The 20,645-nt window shown below is 40.6% G+C and overlaps 1 protein-coding gene and 1 pseudogene across 1 annotated transcript in view; one reads left to right on the top strand and one right to left on the bottom strand.

Annotated features, from left to right (window-relative positions):
- GLDC (glycine decarboxylase) overlaps positions 1 to 20,645 on the top strand; it is a 75,643-nt gene that overhangs the window by 16,578 nt on the left and 38,420 nt on the right. The window contains exons 3-10 of the mRNA XM_006104020.3: positions 7,947 to 8,111; positions 9,300 to 9,377; positions 10,711 to 10,858; positions 11,829 to 12,025; positions 14,970 to 15,066; positions 17,427 to 17,532; positions 19,293 to 19,432; positions 20,217 to 20,297. Coding sequence (XP_006104082.1) covers positions 7,947 to 8,111; positions 9,300 to 9,377; positions 10,711 to 10,858; positions 11,829 to 12,025; positions 14,970 to 15,066; positions 17,427 to 17,532; positions 19,293 to 19,432; positions 20,217 to 20,297 — 1,012 coding nt within the window. The remainder of the gene's footprint in view (positions 1 to 7,946; positions 8,112 to 9,299; positions 9,378 to 10,710; positions 10,859 to 11,828; positions 12,026 to 14,969; positions 15,067 to 17,426; positions 17,533 to 19,292; positions 19,433 to 20,216; positions 20,298 to 20,645) is intronic.
- Positions 12,710 to 13,249, bottom strand: LOC102422941 (annotated as a pseudogene).

The following is a 20,645-nucleotide window of genomic DNA, read 5'->3' as shown; positions in this document are numbered from 1 at the left end:
AGCAGAAACTATATGTATTCCATGTCTACACCTACTCTTATTCTTCCATTTTACTGAAGAATGCTCAGGAACTGTACAGATAATATTACTTTTCCTGTGTTCTGGAATAAAGAGACATGTCAATCATAGCTGAAATGCAGCAAATCTATGATGTGAAACAATCTAAGCCCGAAGCCTAGCAACTGCCTGAAGAAAAGCTGTAGCCAACCCACATATACATACTGTGTGAGTGATAATTAAATCCTCATTTTAAGACATTGTAATTGTAGGATTCTTCCCTATTACAGTATTTCATTAAAAAAAATCAAATACTCTTTATTAGGTTTTTCAAATGCTTTCATTTGAGTCTTATTTTGTCATAATAATGAACATGTACATATTCTAATGTGTAATTTTGTATATTTGTCTTACATTTTGCTAATGTACTTCATACATTCAATAAGTATTTTTAAAATTAATTTCTAATATATAGTCATTGTGCACTTTTTTGATTGCAGCTTCCTACTCTTTAAAATTCTATTTGGAAAATTTAAAAAAATAATCATAATAGTTTTATATACTAGAAAAATGAGGTAGTGCTGAATAATGAGTAAAATTTCAACTATTTAACACATTTATTTTTTTTAAATATATTTTATTGATTTTTTACAGAGAGGAAGGGAGAGGGATAGAGAGTTAGAAACATCGATGAGAGAGAAACATCGATCAGCTGCCTCTTGCACATCCCCACCGGGGATGTGCCCGCAACCCAGGTACATGCCCTTGACCGGAATTGAACCTGGGACCCTTCAGTCCGCAGGCCGATGCTCTATCCACTGAGCCAAACCGGTTTCGGCATGTTCCACTTATTTATATATTCATTGGTTAATTCTTGTATGTGTCCTGTCTGGGGATCAAACCCACAACCTTGGTGTCTGGAGATGATGCTCTCATCAACTGAACTACCCGGCCAGGGCTCAGAGATTGTCTTTTAGGTTAGCATATATTAAAAACGAATCAACTTTAGTAAAGGGAAAGTAGGCTTCCCTATGGGAAATCATGAAATTTATCTCCATATGAGTTATTGAAATATCAGGTGCACACTCCCCAGCAGTAAACCTTAAATGTTTGCTGAGCACTTTGCAACTTTAAAAAATATATTTAATAAAATTTTGTCAGAATTAAATTGAATTGTGAGTGAGCAGTATTCTCATTTCTGTGTAATGAGCGAGGGTGTTTGGCCATCAGTACAGCCAGCCCTCACCTGCTGCCTCAAATCCAGACTTGTAGTTTTGAGGACCAAGCCATTTATTTAGCTCATGGCATAGGGTAGGCTGGGTGGGCAGCATAGCACCTTTGCATCTTTTGTCTGCTTTTGCAAAAATGCACAGGTAGTCCTGGTTGGTGAGAGTGCTTGGTCCTAGATGCAGTTACTTGTATCCCATCATTAAAGGAGCCAGATCTGTTGGCATAATCACTCCTGCCTTGCCATCCCCATCCAGAGCTCTTAGTTACAACACACTCCATTTCTTTATTAATAACAAGACAGGAAAGAAATGTCAAAAAACTAGTCTTTCAGCTTTTGTTGTGTGTGTGTGAAAGTATTTGCATTGCGGAGGGCATCTTTCCACTGTGGTACTGGTGAAAGTTTGAATGGTAAACTCCAAGTTTGATTTCAAAAGCAAGTGGCCAGTCTTTCTTCCCCTTTACAAATAAGTACACAGACGGGCTGTAGCATTCGGTTGTCTGAACACTGGCCAGCGGCCTTCGCTCTTGGTGGCCATACAGAGCTTTCACCATATTGGTTCCTGGCTGTGAGCTGATGTGTTAATTTACTTTAGGAGCCGCCAGCCGTGTGAGAGGGAGGCAGTGTTCTTTGCTTTTCAGTCCTGTTTTTTGGGTGCATTTTAAATAGTGTTCCTTTCTGTTCTCCGAAAGCAGATCTGAGCCAGAGGGTGCTGCTCACCTCGCCAGCACTGATAGGGAGAGCTGTGCACATGAGGGTGGTGGACTTCACCATCCCTCTGAATGGTTTCCATAGAGATGGAACCAACAAATTCCGGGGACGTGAGGTGAAAGTAAATGGAGAGCATAGCCTTGAAAGAACACAAACATTTGGGCTCTTGCAAGAAAATTTACATCAGGTCTAGAATTTACTTTATGGGGTCCACCATTCCAAATTTTTGACTGCTGATAATATCAGTAGCTAATATAAAAACAAGTCTACATTTTCTTTGTGCTTATTTCTGTTTTGTGTAACTTTGGCACCAGGATTAAAATGAGAGAATCTCATGAATGTTTATTATACTGCAAACTGCCCCCTCCCCATCTCCCTCTTTCTCAATTCCAAAAGAAAGCCACAGCCAAAATCATAGAGAATACTGATTATTTTGGAATAGTATTGATGCATGTTGAATACAGCAGGCATCCTATTTAAATAGGAAAAAAAAATCCTTCTTGGATATGTAAGTACTTTTTTTTTTTTTACATTAAAATACATCTAGAAACACAAACCAATTGAGTTAAACTGTCAGTTGGAACATAGACATTGTGGATCACAGACACATTTTCTTAATCACCATGTTTTGCCTAACGGTTGAGGCAACTAAACCTGTGTATGCAGATGGCAGGCCCTGCGCTAGCATTTTTATCCTCACATGAGGGTTTATTTGTTATCTCCTAGCTTGATATAGGAGTCCTTTAACAGATGATTGTGAAAGGCTTTCATGCCTGTTTTATTTTAGTAGTGTAAAAACCTGTAGATTATAGAAGAAGTTTACAAGTATAAGAAGGGGGTCCATATATTTGTCATCTTTGCAAGAAAACAATTTTAAAGTTCTCTAATGAGCATCAGCCTAAGCTTGGACTTCTATAAAGGTTGAGCAAGAGGAGAAATGCTGAGCAAAGGATGGGGGGTGGGGGGTGGGGGTGGGGGAGGGGGGAATAGTAAACCCCAAAGTCTGTGATGGAAGGAGTAACAGTCTCAGGTATGGAGGACTATGCTTGAAAGCTTTGGGGTTTCTTCCTGCAGGTAATGGGGAGCTGTCCCATTTGGGCAGGAGAGTCAAATGCATACACTTGAGCCACAAATCTTCAATGATTTCCTATTTTAAGTACTGTGCTGGCTGTATGGCAGCCAAGGAGAAAGGGGTGGATATAAGATTTCAGAAGGAAGACAAATGCCAATTGGTTATTATTTGGGACTGAAAAAGATCTAGAGTTTCTTCCTTGAGAATTGGCAGGAGAGTGCTACCTTTCAAGGAATAGACTATCCAAGAAGAGAAACTCATTTATTTGGGGATCTAGTTGGATGAAGAACAGGAAATGTAAAGTTGACATGGGATATAATGAATGTCCAGGAAAAAAATAGATCCCAAGTAGAACTATCTAGTAATAGTATTTGAATAGAACTATGAGTGAATTTTTTTTGGAAAAGTCTATGTTGACTTTTTAAATTTATTTAAGGGCCAAAATAGAGGGGGAAAATAACTCTTTAAAATTTATTTTTTTTAATTTGAGATAGAGATGGAGAGAGAAACATTGTTTTGTTGTTCCACTTATTTATACATTCATTGGTTGATTCTTGTATGTGCCCTGACTGAGGATCTAACCCACAATCTTGGTGTATTGGGACGACCCTCTCACCAACTGAGCTATCCAGCCAAGGCCAAAAACATCTAAAAAAAATACATTTTTGTTGATTTCAGAGAGGAAGGGAAAGGGAGAGAGAGATAGAAACCTCAGTGATGAGAGAGAATCATTGATCGGCTGCCTCCTGCATGCCCCACACTGGGGATGGAGCCGGCAACCAGACATGTGCCTGACCAGGAATCAAACTGTGACCTCCTCGTTCATAGGTCAACACTCAACCACTGAGCCACGCTGGCCAGGCCAAAAACAACTTTTTATTTTTTTTTAATTTTTTAAAAGTTTTTTTAAATATATATTTTTATTGATTTTTTTACAGAGAGGAAGGGAGAGGGATAGAGAGTTAGAAACATCAATGAGAGAGAAACATTGATCAGCTGCCTCCTGCACACTCCCTACTGGGGATGTGCCCACAACCGGAATCGAACCTGGGACCCTTCAGTCCTCAGGCCGATGCTCTATCCACTGAGCCAAATCAGTTAGGGCCAAAAACAACTTTTTAAAACAACCAACATTTGGGCAGAATTTTACCATTTTCAAATGCGCCATAGAGTACATTAATCTTATTTGAGTACTAAGAAAATACGATATTGGTGATGTTAACTCTATTGATCACCAAGAGAATTTAAATATATATTTTATTGATTTTTTTTTTACAGAGAGGAAGGGAGAGGGATACAGAGTTAGAAACATTGATGAGAGAGAAACATCAATCAGCTGCCTCCTGCACACCCACTACTGGGGATGTGACCGCAACCAAGGTACATGCCCTTGACTGGAATCGAACCTGGGACCCTTCAGTCCACAGGCTGACACTCTATCCACTGAGTCAAACCAGCTAGGGCACCAAGAGAATTTAGTAGAGAGTGTTTTAGTTACTTGTCCCAGTTCATAAGTAGCAAGTTAAAGAATTAAAGTTGAAACCCAGGGCTTCTTAGGGTTGTGAACATGCAGGGAAACCTGGGAAGCACTCCACTAGTTAAGGCAGTACCATTGGGTATGATCTTTCTAAGGAGAACATGGCAATATGTACCGAAAGCCTTAAAGTTAATGATCTCATGATTCAAAATTCCACTTCTAGAAATTTGTCCTAAGAAAATAAGACAAAGATGAGGTGGTTCATTGTATACTATTTCTAATATTTAAATCAAAAAGTAATCACCCCAATTCATTTAATGAATAATATTTTTCAAAAAGTAGTATTCAACTTTTAGGGACCTTGTTAAATAAATTATGATAAAAATGATTTAATTCCACATAATGAAAGTTATGTTGTTGAACAATATTTAAACTTATCAGAAACTGCCCATGGCCCATGGAATAACATTAATGGGGGGGGGGGGGGGGGCGGGCGCAGAAACAAGATACTAAACTTTTCATAGAGTGTAATCTTACTTCAAATATAAATGTGACTATGATGTGAAAAAGACACTGAAATCAATTAATCTGATTGTGGTAATCACTTCACAAAATATACATATATCAAATCATCACACTTTACATATATATATGCATATATATATAATTTTATTTATTAATTATTCCTCAATAAAGCTGAAGGAAAACTGTATAAAGAAAAGTCACAGACCAAGAAGAAAAGAGACCCCTTGTCCAGTGTGGCTCAGTGATTCAGCACCGACCCATGAACCAGGAGGAAGGTAGAGGGAGAAAGAGAGAGAAAAACATCGATGTGAGAGCGAAACATTGGTTGGTTGCCTCCTGCATGTGCCCCAACCAGGGATTGAACTCACAACCTATGTATGTACCCTGACTGGGAATTGAACCTTCCAACTAACTGAGTCACACCAGCAAGGGCTGCTTATTTTTCAATATTATACTCAGTGCTGTGATGAGTTCTTTGGAGCGTCTCTCTCTCTCTCTCTTTATCGCTCCCTCTCCTTATTGTATAGTCTATATTTATCTTTATGGATATAATGAATCTTTCCCATTTATTAGATGGACTAGCTGGTATGTGCACATGTGTGTATGTGTGCACGTGTGTGCAAGTTTGTGCATCTATTTGTCAATCAGTGATTCTGAGTAAAATGAAAGTTTAATGCTAACCAGGCAATCTAAACATATGTCTTCATGGTGGCCGGCCCTGATGTGTGTGTGAGTCTTATCTATCTGAGGTCACAATTGCCCCTTGTCTATGCCTTTTGTGTGACTCCATTTCTGCTCAGATTCCCTTTCTACTTTGTCTGCGCCATGTATGGCGTGCCTTATTCATTCCAGTTCACCACCCACTTAGAATTTGGCAAACGGAGTTATACTTCCTAAGCCAGGCTGTTCAAGGAGTTAACTGAAGCAAAAATTTACTCTGCTGTGCACACACACACACACACCAATAAAAGTTGCAGGAAAATAATTTCAGTCTTGACATTGTACTGCTTGGTATGGCAAGCTTCCCTACCCCACTCCCCATCAAAGGTAAGAAGACATTGATTTCAAAGCTTTCAAAAAAGAAGACTAAAAGATGGGTGGAAATATCTTGAACATGATGATCAGAACAGGGAGAAAGGAGAAGGGCTTGAAAAAATCAAATAAAAACAAAACGAAACGCCTAACATTTTTGCCTTATACTCTTCTGGCTTGGAAAGACAAGACAATACAGATATGAAGCAATGTCAATCACATGCAAGAGCCAGGGCCCCAGTCTGACCCACTTTGATGGAATGGATTCTTGGTGAAGAAATAGCAGCTCTGTCTTAAGTCCTCAGTCACCCTCTATTCTATCACCTTCTTTCCTTTTTTTTAAAAAAAAATATTTTTAAAATATATAAGTAATATATTTTATTGATTTCAGAGAGGAAGGGAGAGGGAGAGAGAAATAGAAACATCAATGGTGAGAGAGAATCACCGATTGGCTGCCTCCTGCATGCTCCCTACTGAGGATCAAGCCCACAACCTGGGCATGTGCCCTGACTGGAAATTGAACCTGGGACCTCTTGGTCCATGGGACGATGCTCAATCCACTGAGCCACCACAGCTGGGCATTATTTTCTTTTCTTTAAAATATAACTCTGAAATAATTTCTTTCATTTATTGTCTCCTTTCCCCCATTACTGTTACCCATTGTACTTATTAGCTGTCACCAGAAGCTATCATATTTCTTTTTATAAGCATGAAGTAAATATTTGTAGGGTGAGTGAATGAATGAAGGAATGAAAAAAAAAGATAAAGGTATTGAATGTGTTACCTTACACACTTAAAGATACATATTTGGTTAATAACTGGAGGAGATTAACCAAAGATTAATTCATAAGATTAGAATTCATATTTATGCTGCCTTCTAACCATTTTTATCCTTGATATTGATAGTTATGGAGTTAACGTCCATAGACTCTTAATAATTGGATAGTGAAAATTTTAAAATGAAACTCTATTAATTTCTTAGGAGCATATAGAACTTCTGGATAGTGTAAAACAAATATTCTCTGCCCAATAAACAAGTTTGAGTATTAGATATAAAATTCTTGAATATGTTCCTATTGTGAACTGTAAATGGGGTGAGCTTTTTAGATAGAAGAAAGATAATAGGAAGTGAAATTTCTGTTTATAATATCATAGGTAGACTCAAGTGGATTGTAAGAGCCAGCTTACAATAAAACACATACAAAAGATCATTAAAATAGAGCTGTAGCCCTGGCCGGGTAAATCAGTTGCTTAGGGCATCATCTGCTGTGCCAAGGTTGTGGGGTTGATCCCTGGTCAGGGCACATACAAGAAATAACCAATGAATGCATAAATAAGTGGAACAACAAATTGATGTTTCTCTCTCTCTCTTCCTCTAAAATCAATAAATAAAATGTATAGAGAAAATAATAAAATAGAAATGTAAAATTTTGAAAATCACTTAGAGCAGCGGTTCTCAACCTGTGGGTTGCGACCCCTTTGGGGGTCGGACAACCCTTTCACAGGGGTCGCCTGAGACCATCGGAAAACACATATATAATTACATATTGTTTTTGTGATTAATCACTATGCTTTCATTATGTTCAATTTGTATCTCTCCCCTTTTAAAATCAATAAATAAAATTTATAGAGAAAATGATAAAATAGAAATGTAAAATTTTAAAAATCACTTAGAGGAATAGAAAAATAAGTACTGATTATCTCCAAACAAAGAATAATATTATTATAATTTAATTCTGAGCTTTCTTATAGAGGCAAAAAGGGAAGCTTACTGACCCATTATATATAATTCTTAAGAGTGGTAAAGTTAATTTTCAGATCATGATTTCTAAAATGAAGACATTTGGTGACCTTTTCTGAGCAGTGGAGCCACAGTATGGACATGTCCTTTATTTCCCTCACAGGATCACCCAGTATACTCCGTACCAGCCAGAGGTGTCTCAGGGGAGACTGGAGAGTTTACTGAATTACCAGACCATGGTGTGTGACATCACAGGCATGGACATGGCCAACGCATCCCTGCTGGATGAGGCGACCGCAGCTGCAGAGGCGATGCAGCTATGCCACAGGTGAGAGGCCCAGGGTGAGACTGTCAGGGTAAGGGGCATCTTCCAGACTCTCTCCTCTTTGTCAAAAGCTCTGATTATTTCCTGAGGATGTGTGCCTAGAGGTAGAATGTCTGGGTCATGGTGTATAGTTAATTCATTGCTCTCCAGTTCCTCACCTTTTTTCTTTCTTTGCCTTGTGAGCACATTTGCTCTATCTACCTGGAGAATTCTCATGTAGATGGTCGTCTGGTTGGGAAATCTGCCCACACTCATGGTGTATTTGTCTGAGGTTTTGTGCTTCTGGTCCTGAATGCCCATGTAAGTCTCTTGGCTTCCGCAAATTAGAGAGGTGGTGAGCCCCAAACTCGCTCAAACCAAACTCGCTCAACACAGGTATGGAGGCCTCTAAATTGCAGCTAGAGGCCCTTCTGCTTCCCAGGTCGCCTTGGGGGCTCTTCCTCCTGTGATGGATAAACAGCTACAAAGGAATGCTGCCCACTCACTTCTATGGTTATTCTTCCTAGCTTTTCATTTATGGTCATCATTTCTCTTCCTCATCCATGTGTTCTCCCATTTACCACCACCAATTTTGCTAAATAGGATAGGACTTGGATTTCAGTGGAAATCTATTCAGTAAAGCTCCTTGATCATTATTGCCCCAGTGTTTTTGATACTGTCGAAATAAGAAACGTCTAACCCTGTGAAGAATTTTCATAAGAGTGTATTTGAGTCCAAATGATGCCAGGGAGCAAGATCTCAAATGCTCGGGAGAATAACAGGTTTGCAGCTCCTTTTATGCATTTGAAATTACGGAGGGAATGTAAGGAAGATTACATGGAGCTGGGAAAGAGAGAGATGGGGATGGGATTACAGGATAGTTAAGATTATGTGCTTTCTTCACATTAGGGCTTATTTCAAAGGTGTTTTAATCGAGAGGCTCAGAAACAGTGGGCAGGGCTTGCTTAAGGCAAAGGTAAACCTTTTTCTAAAGAAATTATATGCCTGGAGCATGACTACCCACCATGGCCTTCCCAGTTGGGAATTAAGGATCAGATCACCCTGTGAGGTTACTTTCCATAGCAGTCCTTTTTTTGGGGATCCACAATGCTATGCTCGGAATTCCCCTAAGTACCATCTTTGCTTTGCATTCTTAGAAGTACTCTGATTTCTTTAATGTTCATGCTTGAATGTGATTTTCCTTTTCAACAGACACACCAAGAGGAGGAAGTTTTTTGTTGACCCTCGTTGCCACCCACAGACAATAGCTGTCATCCAGACGCGAGCCAAGTAATTACTTTTATTCACATTTTGAACTAGGGGCACCATCATGCTCATCTTGACTGGTTCTCTTCCTTACTTCCAAACCGATTGGAGGTGAACCTGGTTTAAATTGGGGTTGTTGAGTTTTACTTTCCCTCCCACTCTCTTCCCAGGATCTTGCTGGTAAGTAAACGGTGTCAGAATTGAGGAGAAAATACACAGTGCTTTTAATTGCCTTTGCTTTCTATTATCATGTGGGTTTTTTGTTTGTTTTTGTAAAAAGAAAATTTAAAAAATTTCAACTATGTTGCAGAAACTTTGAAAAACAGAGGGGGGAAATGGAATTCTCACACAACTGTGAAGATTTTGTGTGTGTTCATAGTTGTAGTCTGTTCTAAGTGTAGAATGATGTAGAAGAAAGCGTATTGTATTGACTAGTAGGTGTGGCAATGAGATCACACAAATATTGCACAACTACCACTTGTGGGTGTATTTATTTGCTTTCTCCTTATAAAAGCTGGGTAATCTTCCTGCTACCCATGCCACCATCCCTTCCGAAGGGGTTTCTCACAGATGTTGGAATTAGATGGTTTTAGGAACCTAAAGGAAGGTCTGTCTCCTCCATGTCTTACTGATGATTTTCTATTCACCTAAGACAGCGGTTCTCAACCTGTGGGTCGCGACCCCTTTGGGGGTCAAATGACCCTTTCACAGGGATCGCCTAAGACCATCGGAAAACACATATAATTACATATTGTTTTTGTGATTAACCACTATGCTTTAATTATGTTCAATTTGTAACAATGAAAATACATCCTGCATATCAGATATTTACATTACGATTCATAACAGTAGCAAAATTACAGTTATGAAGTAGCAACGAAAATAATTTTATGGTTGGGAGTCACCACAACATGAGGAACTGTATTAAAGGGTCGCGGCATTAGGAAGGTTGAGAACCGCTGACCTAAGACTTATCCAAAGTGAAAGTGGCAATGGCGCTGCTGTTACAGATATTGGTTCTTTAGCCCTACGAGGCAATGTTTCTGGTCTTGTCTCAGGAGCTGGTTCTGGCAGGAAAGGGGAGTAGTGCCTGTGGTTGAGAAAAACAGAAGCTGAGCTGTTGGATGCAATTGAGTTGGCTTGAAACACTGTTACCACTGAAGGTCTGGGTATGAGGGATGTGTGTGTGTGTGTGTGTGTGTGTGTGTGTGTGTGTGTGTGTTGGGATGTGGTGGTGGGTGGGCATTGAGAAAGGACACAGATTATGAATGCTATATTATGGATAAGAAACTGTAGGCTATTTGATTTTTCCTTACAAACCAAAAACATGATTGTTCTTTGTCTTCTCTCTTTCCAGATATGCTGGAGTTCTCATTGAGTTGAAGTTATTCCACGAAATGGACTTCAGTGGGAAAGATGTCAGTGGAGTGCTGTTCCAGTACCCAGACACTGAGGGGAAGGTGGAAGACTTTACTGAACTCGTGGAGAGAGCCCATCAGACTGGGGTAAGCAAACCTCTCCTTGTGGGGTCCATGGAGGTGTGTCTCAACTTTGAATTATCGGTTCTGGTGTGCCTTAATTTACATACTGTTATCACTTGGAATGGTAAAGCTGTCTTTTTCCTTCCTCCTTTATTCAAGTTTTTTATTTTTTTATTTTGTTATGCTTCTTTATTTATTTATTTTTTAATTGTTTTATTGCTTAAAGTATTACAAAGGGTATTACATATGTCTCCTTTTTCCCCCCGCCCTTGATAATCCCCTGGCCTCCCCTACCCCCAGTGTCTTATGTCCATTGGTTATGCTTATATGCATGCATATAAGTCCTTCGGTTGATCTCTTACCCACTCCCCCTTCTGCCCCCCTACTCTCCCCGGTCTTCCCGCTGCAGTTTGACAATCTGTTTGAGGCAGCTCTGCCTCTGTATCTATTTTTGTTCATAAGTTTATAATGGTCTTTATTATCCATGAATGAGTGAGATCATGTGGTATTTTTCCTTCATTGACTGGCTTATTTCACTTAGCATAATGCTCTCCAGTTCCATCCATGCCGTTGCAAATGGTAAGAGTTCCTTCTTTTTTACAGCAGCATAGTATTCCATCGTGTAGATGTACCACAGTTTTCTAATCCATTCATCTACTGATGGGCACTTAGGCTGTTTCCAGATCTTAGCTATGGTGAATTGTGCTGCTATGACATATGGATGCATATATCCTTTCTGATTGGTGTTTCTGGTTTCTTGGGATATATTCCTAGAAGTGGGATCACAGGGTCAAATGGGAGTTTCAAGTTTGTTTTATTTATTGATCCCTGGCACATAAAAAGCACTCAGTAAATATTTTAAGTGAATGAATAAGTGAAGTTCACGTAATAGGAACCAACTCTGCCAGTCTGCTTGTAATGGAGGTGATTGGCTGCTCTATCACTACTCTCAGGGAAGGTAACAACCTTGTCCACTTTCTCGTTTCCTTTCTAGAGCTTGGCTTGCTGTGCTACTGACCTTTTAGCTCTGTGTATCTTGAGGCCTCCTGGAGAATTTGGGGTAGACATCGCCCTTGGCAGCTCACAGAGATTTGGGGTGCCACTCGGCTATGGTGGACCGCATGCAGCCTTTTTTGCCGTCAGAGAAAGCTTGGTGAGGATGATGCCTGGAAGAATGGTGGGAGTTACAAGGTAAAGCAACTCATGTTTCTCCTTTTTTATCGTGGCCATGATTTTCCCTGCTCCTCTCTTTTTAAAAATAATACAATTTCTTATTGATTTCAGAGAGAGGAAGGGAGAGGGAGAGACAGATAGAAACATCAATGATGAGGGAGAATCGTTGATTGGCTGCCTCCTGCATGCCCCACTCTGGGGATCGAGCCCAAAACCTGGGCATGAGCCCTGATTGGGAATCGAACCGTGACCTCCTGGTTCATAGGTTGATGCTCAACCGCTGAGCCACACTGGCCGGGCCCCTGTTCCTTCTCTTGATCACAAAAGTTGTTGGTTGTTCTTTAAACCTAACGGGGTCACTTGGGGTTGATTAAAGATGTGTACAACATAGATTCAGAAGGGAGAATCTATTTGGGGTGTGAACTAGTTAGTTCCTCTTCTCAAATGCCATGAGTCTGTACATGTTTGAAAAAGTGTGTGTGTAATCCATGCCATAGTTGTTCTGAGGTTACATATATAAATTTACTAAAGTTGAAGAGTGCTTTGAGAGACTGAATATTTTATTTTTTTAATTTTTTTTTCCCAAGTAGCAGAAAAATCTTCATAGTTTATTTGCCACACCTCATCGTAACAAAAGGCTCTGCTCACCACAGAACACTGCAATATTGTGGCCTTCTCACACAGCATTCACTCACTAGCACCTCACGCTTTGGGGACACAGGGTTGAGGTTTCCTAGGCTGTAAGATCTTTTTCATCTGTTTGTTCACCACGTCAGCTGCTTCTGCAATATCCCTTGCAGAATATGCTTCTTGTTTCTTCTTCATAAATAATATGTCCGTCAATTGCTTATCTGAAACACTTAGCTGCTGACAGGTCCCCATAACCTGACTAAGATAAACTGCTGAGAGATGCTTGCACAGCAGGCTGTCACTCTTCCGGAGCACGGAGAAGGCAAACGCAGGACATGAACAGTAATGACAAGAAGCCAAACATGTGTATGTTTTACCAGAACTTCCAAGCACCTGGTAAACATGCCTCCCACTGGGTGATGAGATTAAAGTGATGGACTGTCGATCAACTACGTCCAAGGCCTGGAGGGCTGATGAGCCAAAGACAAACTTCAGCAATAATAGATGCTCATCAGGAAGGTGCGCGCTCTCCCGCACCGCCGGGGCCATCTCGCTCAGGAGCTCCTCCACCACCATGGCCGGCAGCATGACCGCTGGTGAGCCCGCAGCCATGGGCCTGCGGGCGCGGCCTCCTCTAAAGGCCAGCGGAGCCCAGGCCGATGCTCTATCCACTGAGCCAAACCGGTTACGGCTACACAGTTATTTTAGATGTGTTTTATATCTAATCATTTTCTTTCTCAAAAGTATTATGCTACACAGTTATGTAAAGATAAGTGCAATAAGAGATGATCATGCACATATTGAGTGAGATCCACATTATTACCTAGAGGCCCGCCACTCGGCCATTGGACCAATTTCCACAAGTACTTTCTTGAGTGCTTCTCATTGACGAAGCTCCCCAGATTAATAATTTAGCCCGGCTGGTGTGGGTCAGTGGTTGAGCATTGACCTATGAACCAGGAGGTCATGGTTCAATTCCTGGTCAGGACACATGCCCAGGGTGCAGGCTTGATCCCCAGTAAAGGGGTGTGCAGGAGGCAGCCAATTAATGCTTCTCATCATTGATGCTTCTTTTTCTCTCTCCCTCTCCCTTCTTCTCTTAAATCCATAAAAGATTTTAGATGAATGCCATGATTATTCTTTATTATTTTTTTTATCCTCCCCTGAGGACATGTTTTCTATCGATTTTAGAAATAAAGGGAGAGAGAGAAACATCGATCTGAGAGGAAAATATATTCACCCCTGGGGGACAAACTTGAAACCTGGTATGTGCCCTGACTGGGAATCAAACCTGAGACCCTTCAGTGCATGGGACAGTGCTCCAACCAACTGAGCCACACCGGCAGGTGTGAATGCCATGCCATTATTGGGAAATTTAGCATGATCTTTTTGACCCTTCATAAAAACTGATACACTGATGTAAGTGAATAGTTTGGAGTAGTGAATGATGGTGATGGGAAGTTTAAAAGTACTCTCAGTTTGCCACAGGGTAGCAAAAGGCGCCTTGTTTTTTAGTGTAAAAATAAGTTTCTTCAAGTATTCTCACATTAGCTTTTTTCCCAGTGATGTCTTCACCAGACAAGATGAGGCACAGGGCGTTACAATTTTAAAAATGTAATATATTAATTATTGTTTGCTGATTTTTATTTTTCCACTTACTTATGCACTCATTGGTTGATTCCTGAATGTGCCCTGGCCAGGAATTGAACCTGCAACCTTAGCATATTAGGATGATGCTTTAACCAACTGAGCTATTCAGCCAAGGCTGTCTGCTGATTTTTATATTGAACTTCTTACCTTTCTGAAAAATGGACCCCAAAGTGTATTGAAAGAAAGGATGAGACTGCTAAATATTTGTGATTATCCAAATTTTTAATTGTATCAGGAGGGGAAAATGTTGATTAGAGACAAGTGGTAAGCTGATTAACATAATTTTAATTTATAGCTATATAGTCATTTCAGACTTCTAGTACAGAGAAGCTGTTTTCTTTGTCAGATATTTCTTTTTCCTGAGTCTGCCAAGAAGCTCAGAGTGATAATTAATCCTCAGTCACCATCATTATATTTGGCTGGGTAATTCCTGGAAAATTTCCTTTCAAGTTTCCCAGCCTTAATGTCTCTATCTGGGTTCCTCAAATCCCCACAGTACAACCTAAAAATTAGTAGTTCTAGTTAGAAGGGGATGATTTGGAAGTTGTTTCTTTATGGCCTTGTACCCAAGTAAATTTGCTTAAATTCACTTCAAGCTGGGAAGGAAAAAAGCAGGTCCATTTATGACAATTCCTGGTGCTGCGATTACCTGTGCTAATTGGATGTTTTTTTCTTGGCCCAGAGATGCCACCGGGAAAGAAGTGTATCGTCTTGCTCTTCAAACCAGGGAGCAACACATCCGGAGAGACAAGGCTACCAGCAACATCTGTACTGCTCAGGTAGGTCACAGACCTGGCCTGTCCCCTGAATGCCTTATAGTCTATTTTATAGACATGAGCTACTCATTCATTCACTTCATTGTTCATTCATGTATGCTCCACTGGGAATGTTAAGATCTTATTGGTAGAGAAGCCTTGTGGTCTTGTCAGAAACAAAATACCGTGTATTTTACTGGTGCTCTGTGTATGCACACGCTTCACACTTTAGGGTCTCTAGCATTCTTGTCCATCAGGCAGGTTTATTATGGGTGGTGACTGGGCCCCTTCTCTTCAGGCTCAGATGGAGGCCCTCCAGGATGGGGTGAGGAGGGCAAAGTGAGTGTGCTTTAGGTGACTATACTTGAGGGGATGGTCCCACTGGCAAGCTGGTCGTGGTCACAGGGTACTCTCATTGGGAGCTCATGAGAGGCATTCCCAAAGTGGGTGGGATGAAAGACGAGGAGTTACCAGGAAGTTGCCCAAGGGCGCAGGCCAGGGGGAGCAGTATTTTCTGATATCCAGCCAACTTCTAGGGTCAGGTGGAAGGCCACACTGAGCACGTGGTCTGTTCTGAGTCTACCTCTTTCAGTCAGGGTCAGAGAAGGAGAGAGATCTCACAGATACCTCAATGGGCAGTCCAGTGCTCTGCCCTCTCAGGGCATTGGCAGTTGATAAGGTCTTCTTATAGTTAGTTCAGTCTTTGGAGACGTTACTTTCTTTTTAAAAAAATTTTTTTTATTGATTTCATAGAAGAAGGGAAAGGGAGAGAGATATAAACATCAATAATGAGAATCATGGATCCGCTGCCTCCTGCACGCCTCCTAGTGGGGATCGAGCGTGCAACCCAGGCATCTGCCCTTGACTGGAATCAAACCTGGGACCCTTTAGTCTGCAGACCAGAGCTCTATCCACTGAGCCAAACCGTCCAGAGCTGGAGATGTTTCTTCAGTTGGTTTTCTTATATTATTTTTTGCCTCAGGAAGGTAAGAGCTCTTCTAGTGTCACAGGAAGGAGTCAGTTGTCACAGGCTTTTCCTCTGTTGACATCTAATGGATCTTTACATGATGCCTTTACTATCTATAGTTTACACTCCATTTGTTGAATTCTCTGCTTACATATTTTCCCTTCCTCTGCAGCTGACTGTCCCTGTCTTATTCTTTCTTCCCATCTTCTCCCAGAAGGTATCTGTCTGATCATAAGTGCATTAGAGTTTTCTAATTCTCCAGGTGAACTTGGGCTGTCTACAATGAACAAGTTCTTTTAAAAAATATATTATATATTTTATTGATTTCGGAGAGGAAGGGAGAGGAAGAGAGATTGAAACATCAATTGTGAGAGATAATCATTTATCAGCTGCCTCCTGTACGCCCCCCACTGAGGATCGAGCCCACAACCCAGGCATGTGCCCTGACCAGGAATCAAACTGTGACCTCCTGGTTCATAGGTCAATGCTCAACCACTGAGCCATGCTGGCTGGGGCTGTTAATTCTTTTTTATTTCTTCCAGTTTATGTATAGCTGATATTTCATTATTAAACTGGATTATGAAAGATCTCTTTTTCTGCCAATATTAAAGTGATGTTTACCCTGAAGATAGCTATACTCTGTCTTCTCTGAGTTTCACCTTCTCATTCTGGAGATCTTTTAACTCTCTGTTGTCTGTTTCATTTCATGTATTTCCTTTGCAAGATTGATTTCATTAAACAAGTGACCACTCCAGTGTCATTCTCTTTGAAAGCGTGAAATTATTCTCTTTGTTAAAAGATGACTGATATATTTTGAGCTGTTCCTTGAACACTCTCTGTCTTTGACTCCAGATTTCTACCTGTAACAACTGCACTGTCATCTTTGCCACAGATTCTCCATTTATCTCTTGGTTATTGAAATTCACCTTCTACTGATGTATTGAAGGCCTCAGAAGAATTGTAGTCCCCGAGTTCCTCTGTTTTGAAAACTTTTGTTCTTTTTATCCTTGAAGAACTGTTTGAGTATAAAATTCTTAGATGTCACTTTTCCCCACTGAGGTCTTTATGGCTCCTCTGTATTCCAACATTAAATTTTGTATCTCGATGTCTGTGACAGCCTGATCTTCCCCTTTATGGATGACATGATTATACTGCATGTATGAACCCCTTTATAATGGTCATATTTGAAGGTTTAACATAGTGAGTCCACAGTATCTTGGATGCTGTGTCTTTCCCTCAGGTGTTCAGCCGTGTTATAAATGGTCCCCAGGTATCATAGAGAATGCAGGAAATCTGATCATTTTGTTTTGTCTCTGTTTCCAATTTGGCATCTCAAGTCAAAAGAATAGTCCCTTCTATTAATTGTCTTCCATCACATTGTTGAACATAATTCCTTAAATGCTCTTTGTCATTTTAGGCTCTCTTGGCGAATATGGCTGCCATGTTTGCAATCTACCACGGTTCCCGAGGGCTGGAGCATATTGCTAGGAGGGTACACAATGCCACTTTGATTTTGTCTGAAGGTGAGTCACATATCTTTTTTAAAAAGTTGTGGGTATAACAAAACTGATAAACATGAGTAAGTGAAATTGAGAACTCACTGTAGGTTCAATTCTTTATACAGAATTAAAAGTCACATACTCAATAAATATATATAATTTCAACCTCACTATTACTCAAAGAAATGTAAATTGAAACAGCAAAATAGTTTTTCTACCATCACACTGGCAAAGATGAAAAAGAATGCTGATATTGATAAGACTTCTATTTTTAAGGACACTTAAACAATATGTGTCAAAAGCTTTTAAAATATGTCTATAATTTGATGCCGAAATTCTACTTCTACATATAAATCCAAAGGAAATAATAAAATAGGAAAATAAAGGGTTTCCATTGAAACACTGTTGACAATAGCACAATCTTGGAAATAGCCTAAATGTCCAATAAAAAGTAGTTACATTATAGTACATCTGTAAGTTTGACCATATACAGCCATTAAAAACAATGATATGGGTTTTGATTTTGAGAAAAGCAACATGTTGATGATATATTAAATTTTTTTTAAGTTAAAGAAATATATGTATGTGATCTATCACACATACACACACACACACACACACACACACACACACACACACACACACAACTAGAGGAATATATACGAGAACGTAACCACTAGTTATTTCTGGATGGTGATTATGGTGACTTTTCTTCCTTTTTTATATATATATATTAGAGGTCCGGTGCACGAAATTCATGCACTCAGGGGGTCCCTCAGGCCGGCCTGCGCACTCTCGCAGTCCAGGAGCCCTTGGACATCCTTAGTGCTGCCGTGGAGGCAGAAGAGGCTCTCACCACCACCACTGCGCTCGCTAGCCGTGAGCCCGGCTTCTGGCTGAGCAGCGCTCCCCCTGTGGGAACACACTGACCACCAGGGGGCAGCTCCTGCATTGAGCGTCTGCCCCCTGGTGGTCAGTGTGTGTCATAGTGACCAGTTTTTCCGCCGTTGGGCTGAAACCGGCTCTCTGACATCCCCCGAGGGGTCCCAGATTGTGCGAGGGCGCAGGCCAGGCCAAGGGACCCCACTGGTGCACGATTAGGACCAGAGAGGGACGCGGGAAGTTGGCCAGCCAGGGAGGGACCACAGGAGGGCTCCAGGGTGTGTCTGGCCCATCTCACTCAGTCCTGATTGGCCGGACCCCAGCAACAAGCTAACCTACCGGCCGGAGCATCTGCCTCCTGATGGTCAGTGCACGTCATAGCAAGTGGTTGAGCAGCCTTAGCATATCATTAGCATATTATACTTTGATTGATTGAATGGCCAATTGGATGACCGGACACTTAGCATATTAGACTTTTATTATATAGGACTAGAGGCCGGGTGCACGAAATTTGTGCACGGGTAGGATCACTAGGCCTGGCCGGTGATCAGGGCTGATCGGGGCCTTCCGGCTGTTGGCTGGGGCCTTCCTTTGTTCCGCGCTGTCCCCTGGTGGTCAGCATACATCATAGTGAGCAATCGAACTCCCGGTCTCCCGGTCGAACTTCCAAGGGGACAATTTGCATGTTAGGCTTTTATATATATATATATATATTTTTTTTTTTTTACAATTTTCTGTAGCATAGTAATAAGCATTTAATTTTGTAAGCAGCCACAAAACACTGGGTAGGACAAGAACAGACTGTTTTAGTAGGATTTTAATCTTTATTTCTCTGGAAAATATCAGTGGTGGAGGAGCAGGTTTCTGTGGGGGAATCTGGTTGATCCTCCTCTCTTGTTTAGGTCTCAAGCGAGCGGGGCATCAACTCCAGCACGACCTGTTCTTTGACACTTTGAAGATTCAGTGTGGCTGCTCAGTGAAGGAGGTTTTGAGCAGAGCTGCTCAGAGGCAAATCAATTTTCGGCTTTTTGAGGATGGCACAGTAAGTCAAACTTTCAGGTGTTTGTTTTCTTTTTAACAAAGTCTCTAGGTTTTCATGACTTTTTTATTGCATAAATTTTCATGACTTTTGTCATTAAAAGTTTTTCTCTTTATTTAACTCGTGTTAAATAAAGTATAGTGACTGACACTATACTTTCCGGAAAGGAAGACAAAACAGGCTTGGTGCTTAACATGTTAAAAAAATCAATATTGGAACTCTGGGCATAATCTGTTTTTTAAAAAAATATTCTTTACTGTTAAAAATATTCATATATCCCCTTTTTTTCTCACAATGACCCCTTCTAGCCCACCCCCGCACCCCAATCTATTTTTTTTTAATAAACCATTTTCATTTCTAGTTTAGGAACATTGTAATCCTTCAAAGGATATTTGATTCTCATCTTCCCTTAAGACTGTGTTTTCATAAAGGAGACTTTTAGGCACATATTTTCTTACTTCTCTCTTCACAATATGACTTTTCAAGGTAAAGGCCCTGATAAATGATATAATAAAGCAAGTTAAGGGAAGAAAAAGGTGAGGATATCCAGTACCAATAGTAGTATTCTGCAACCATCACGGTGTTAGAGTCCAGAAGTGGCTTATAAGACTAAATCCTGTGAAGTCTGGGGCTGGTCTTAGTCCCTTTCACCTAAGGGCCAATTCGGTAACCAACTGGCACCCTGATATTTTAAAAGGACTGGGATTTTTGTCCAGCATCTTCTCACCCTTGACCTCTCTTGGGTCTAGAGCTGATGTTTTTTTCTCTTTTGTTTTTATTTCTGTAGCTTGGTATTTCTCTTGATGAAACAGTCAGTGAAAAAGATCTGGATGACTTGTTGTGGATCTTTGGCTGTGAGTCATCAGCAGTAAGTGAAATAAAAGCATGCATTTCTTATAACGAGTATTTGAGGTGGTGTCAAAGATGGGTTTGCTTCTTGTGGTCCTGAGTATGTATGAGAGGGGGGAGGAGGTGTGACATTGGTGGCTTGCTGTTAAAATTATGGCACTGACTGTCCCTGGCAGCAGTGACTGCTGATAGAGGTTACTGCTGTGTGCCCTACCAAGGACCATGCACCCAGGCTGTTTAGAAGGATTGTCCTTAATATAGAGATTCATGACATTGGCATCTTGGTTATGTAGATTCTGAGAAAATTATGATACCCACTCACGCAAAATATATTTATTAAAGACCTAATATGTGCCAGGTAGCATGC

This window comes from Myotis lucifugus, unplaced genomic scaffold, assembly GCF_000147115.1.
Source record: "Myotis lucifugus unplaced genomic scaffold, Myoluc2.0 scaffold_533, whole genome shotgun sequence".
In the NCBI taxonomy this organism is placed as follows: domain Eukaryota; kingdom Metazoa; phylum Chordata; class Mammalia; order Chiroptera; family Vespertilionidae; genus Myotis; species Myotis lucifugus.
The sequence above is the reverse complement of the archived record's forward strand: the minus strand, read 5'-3'. Positions and strand labels throughout refer to the sequence as shown.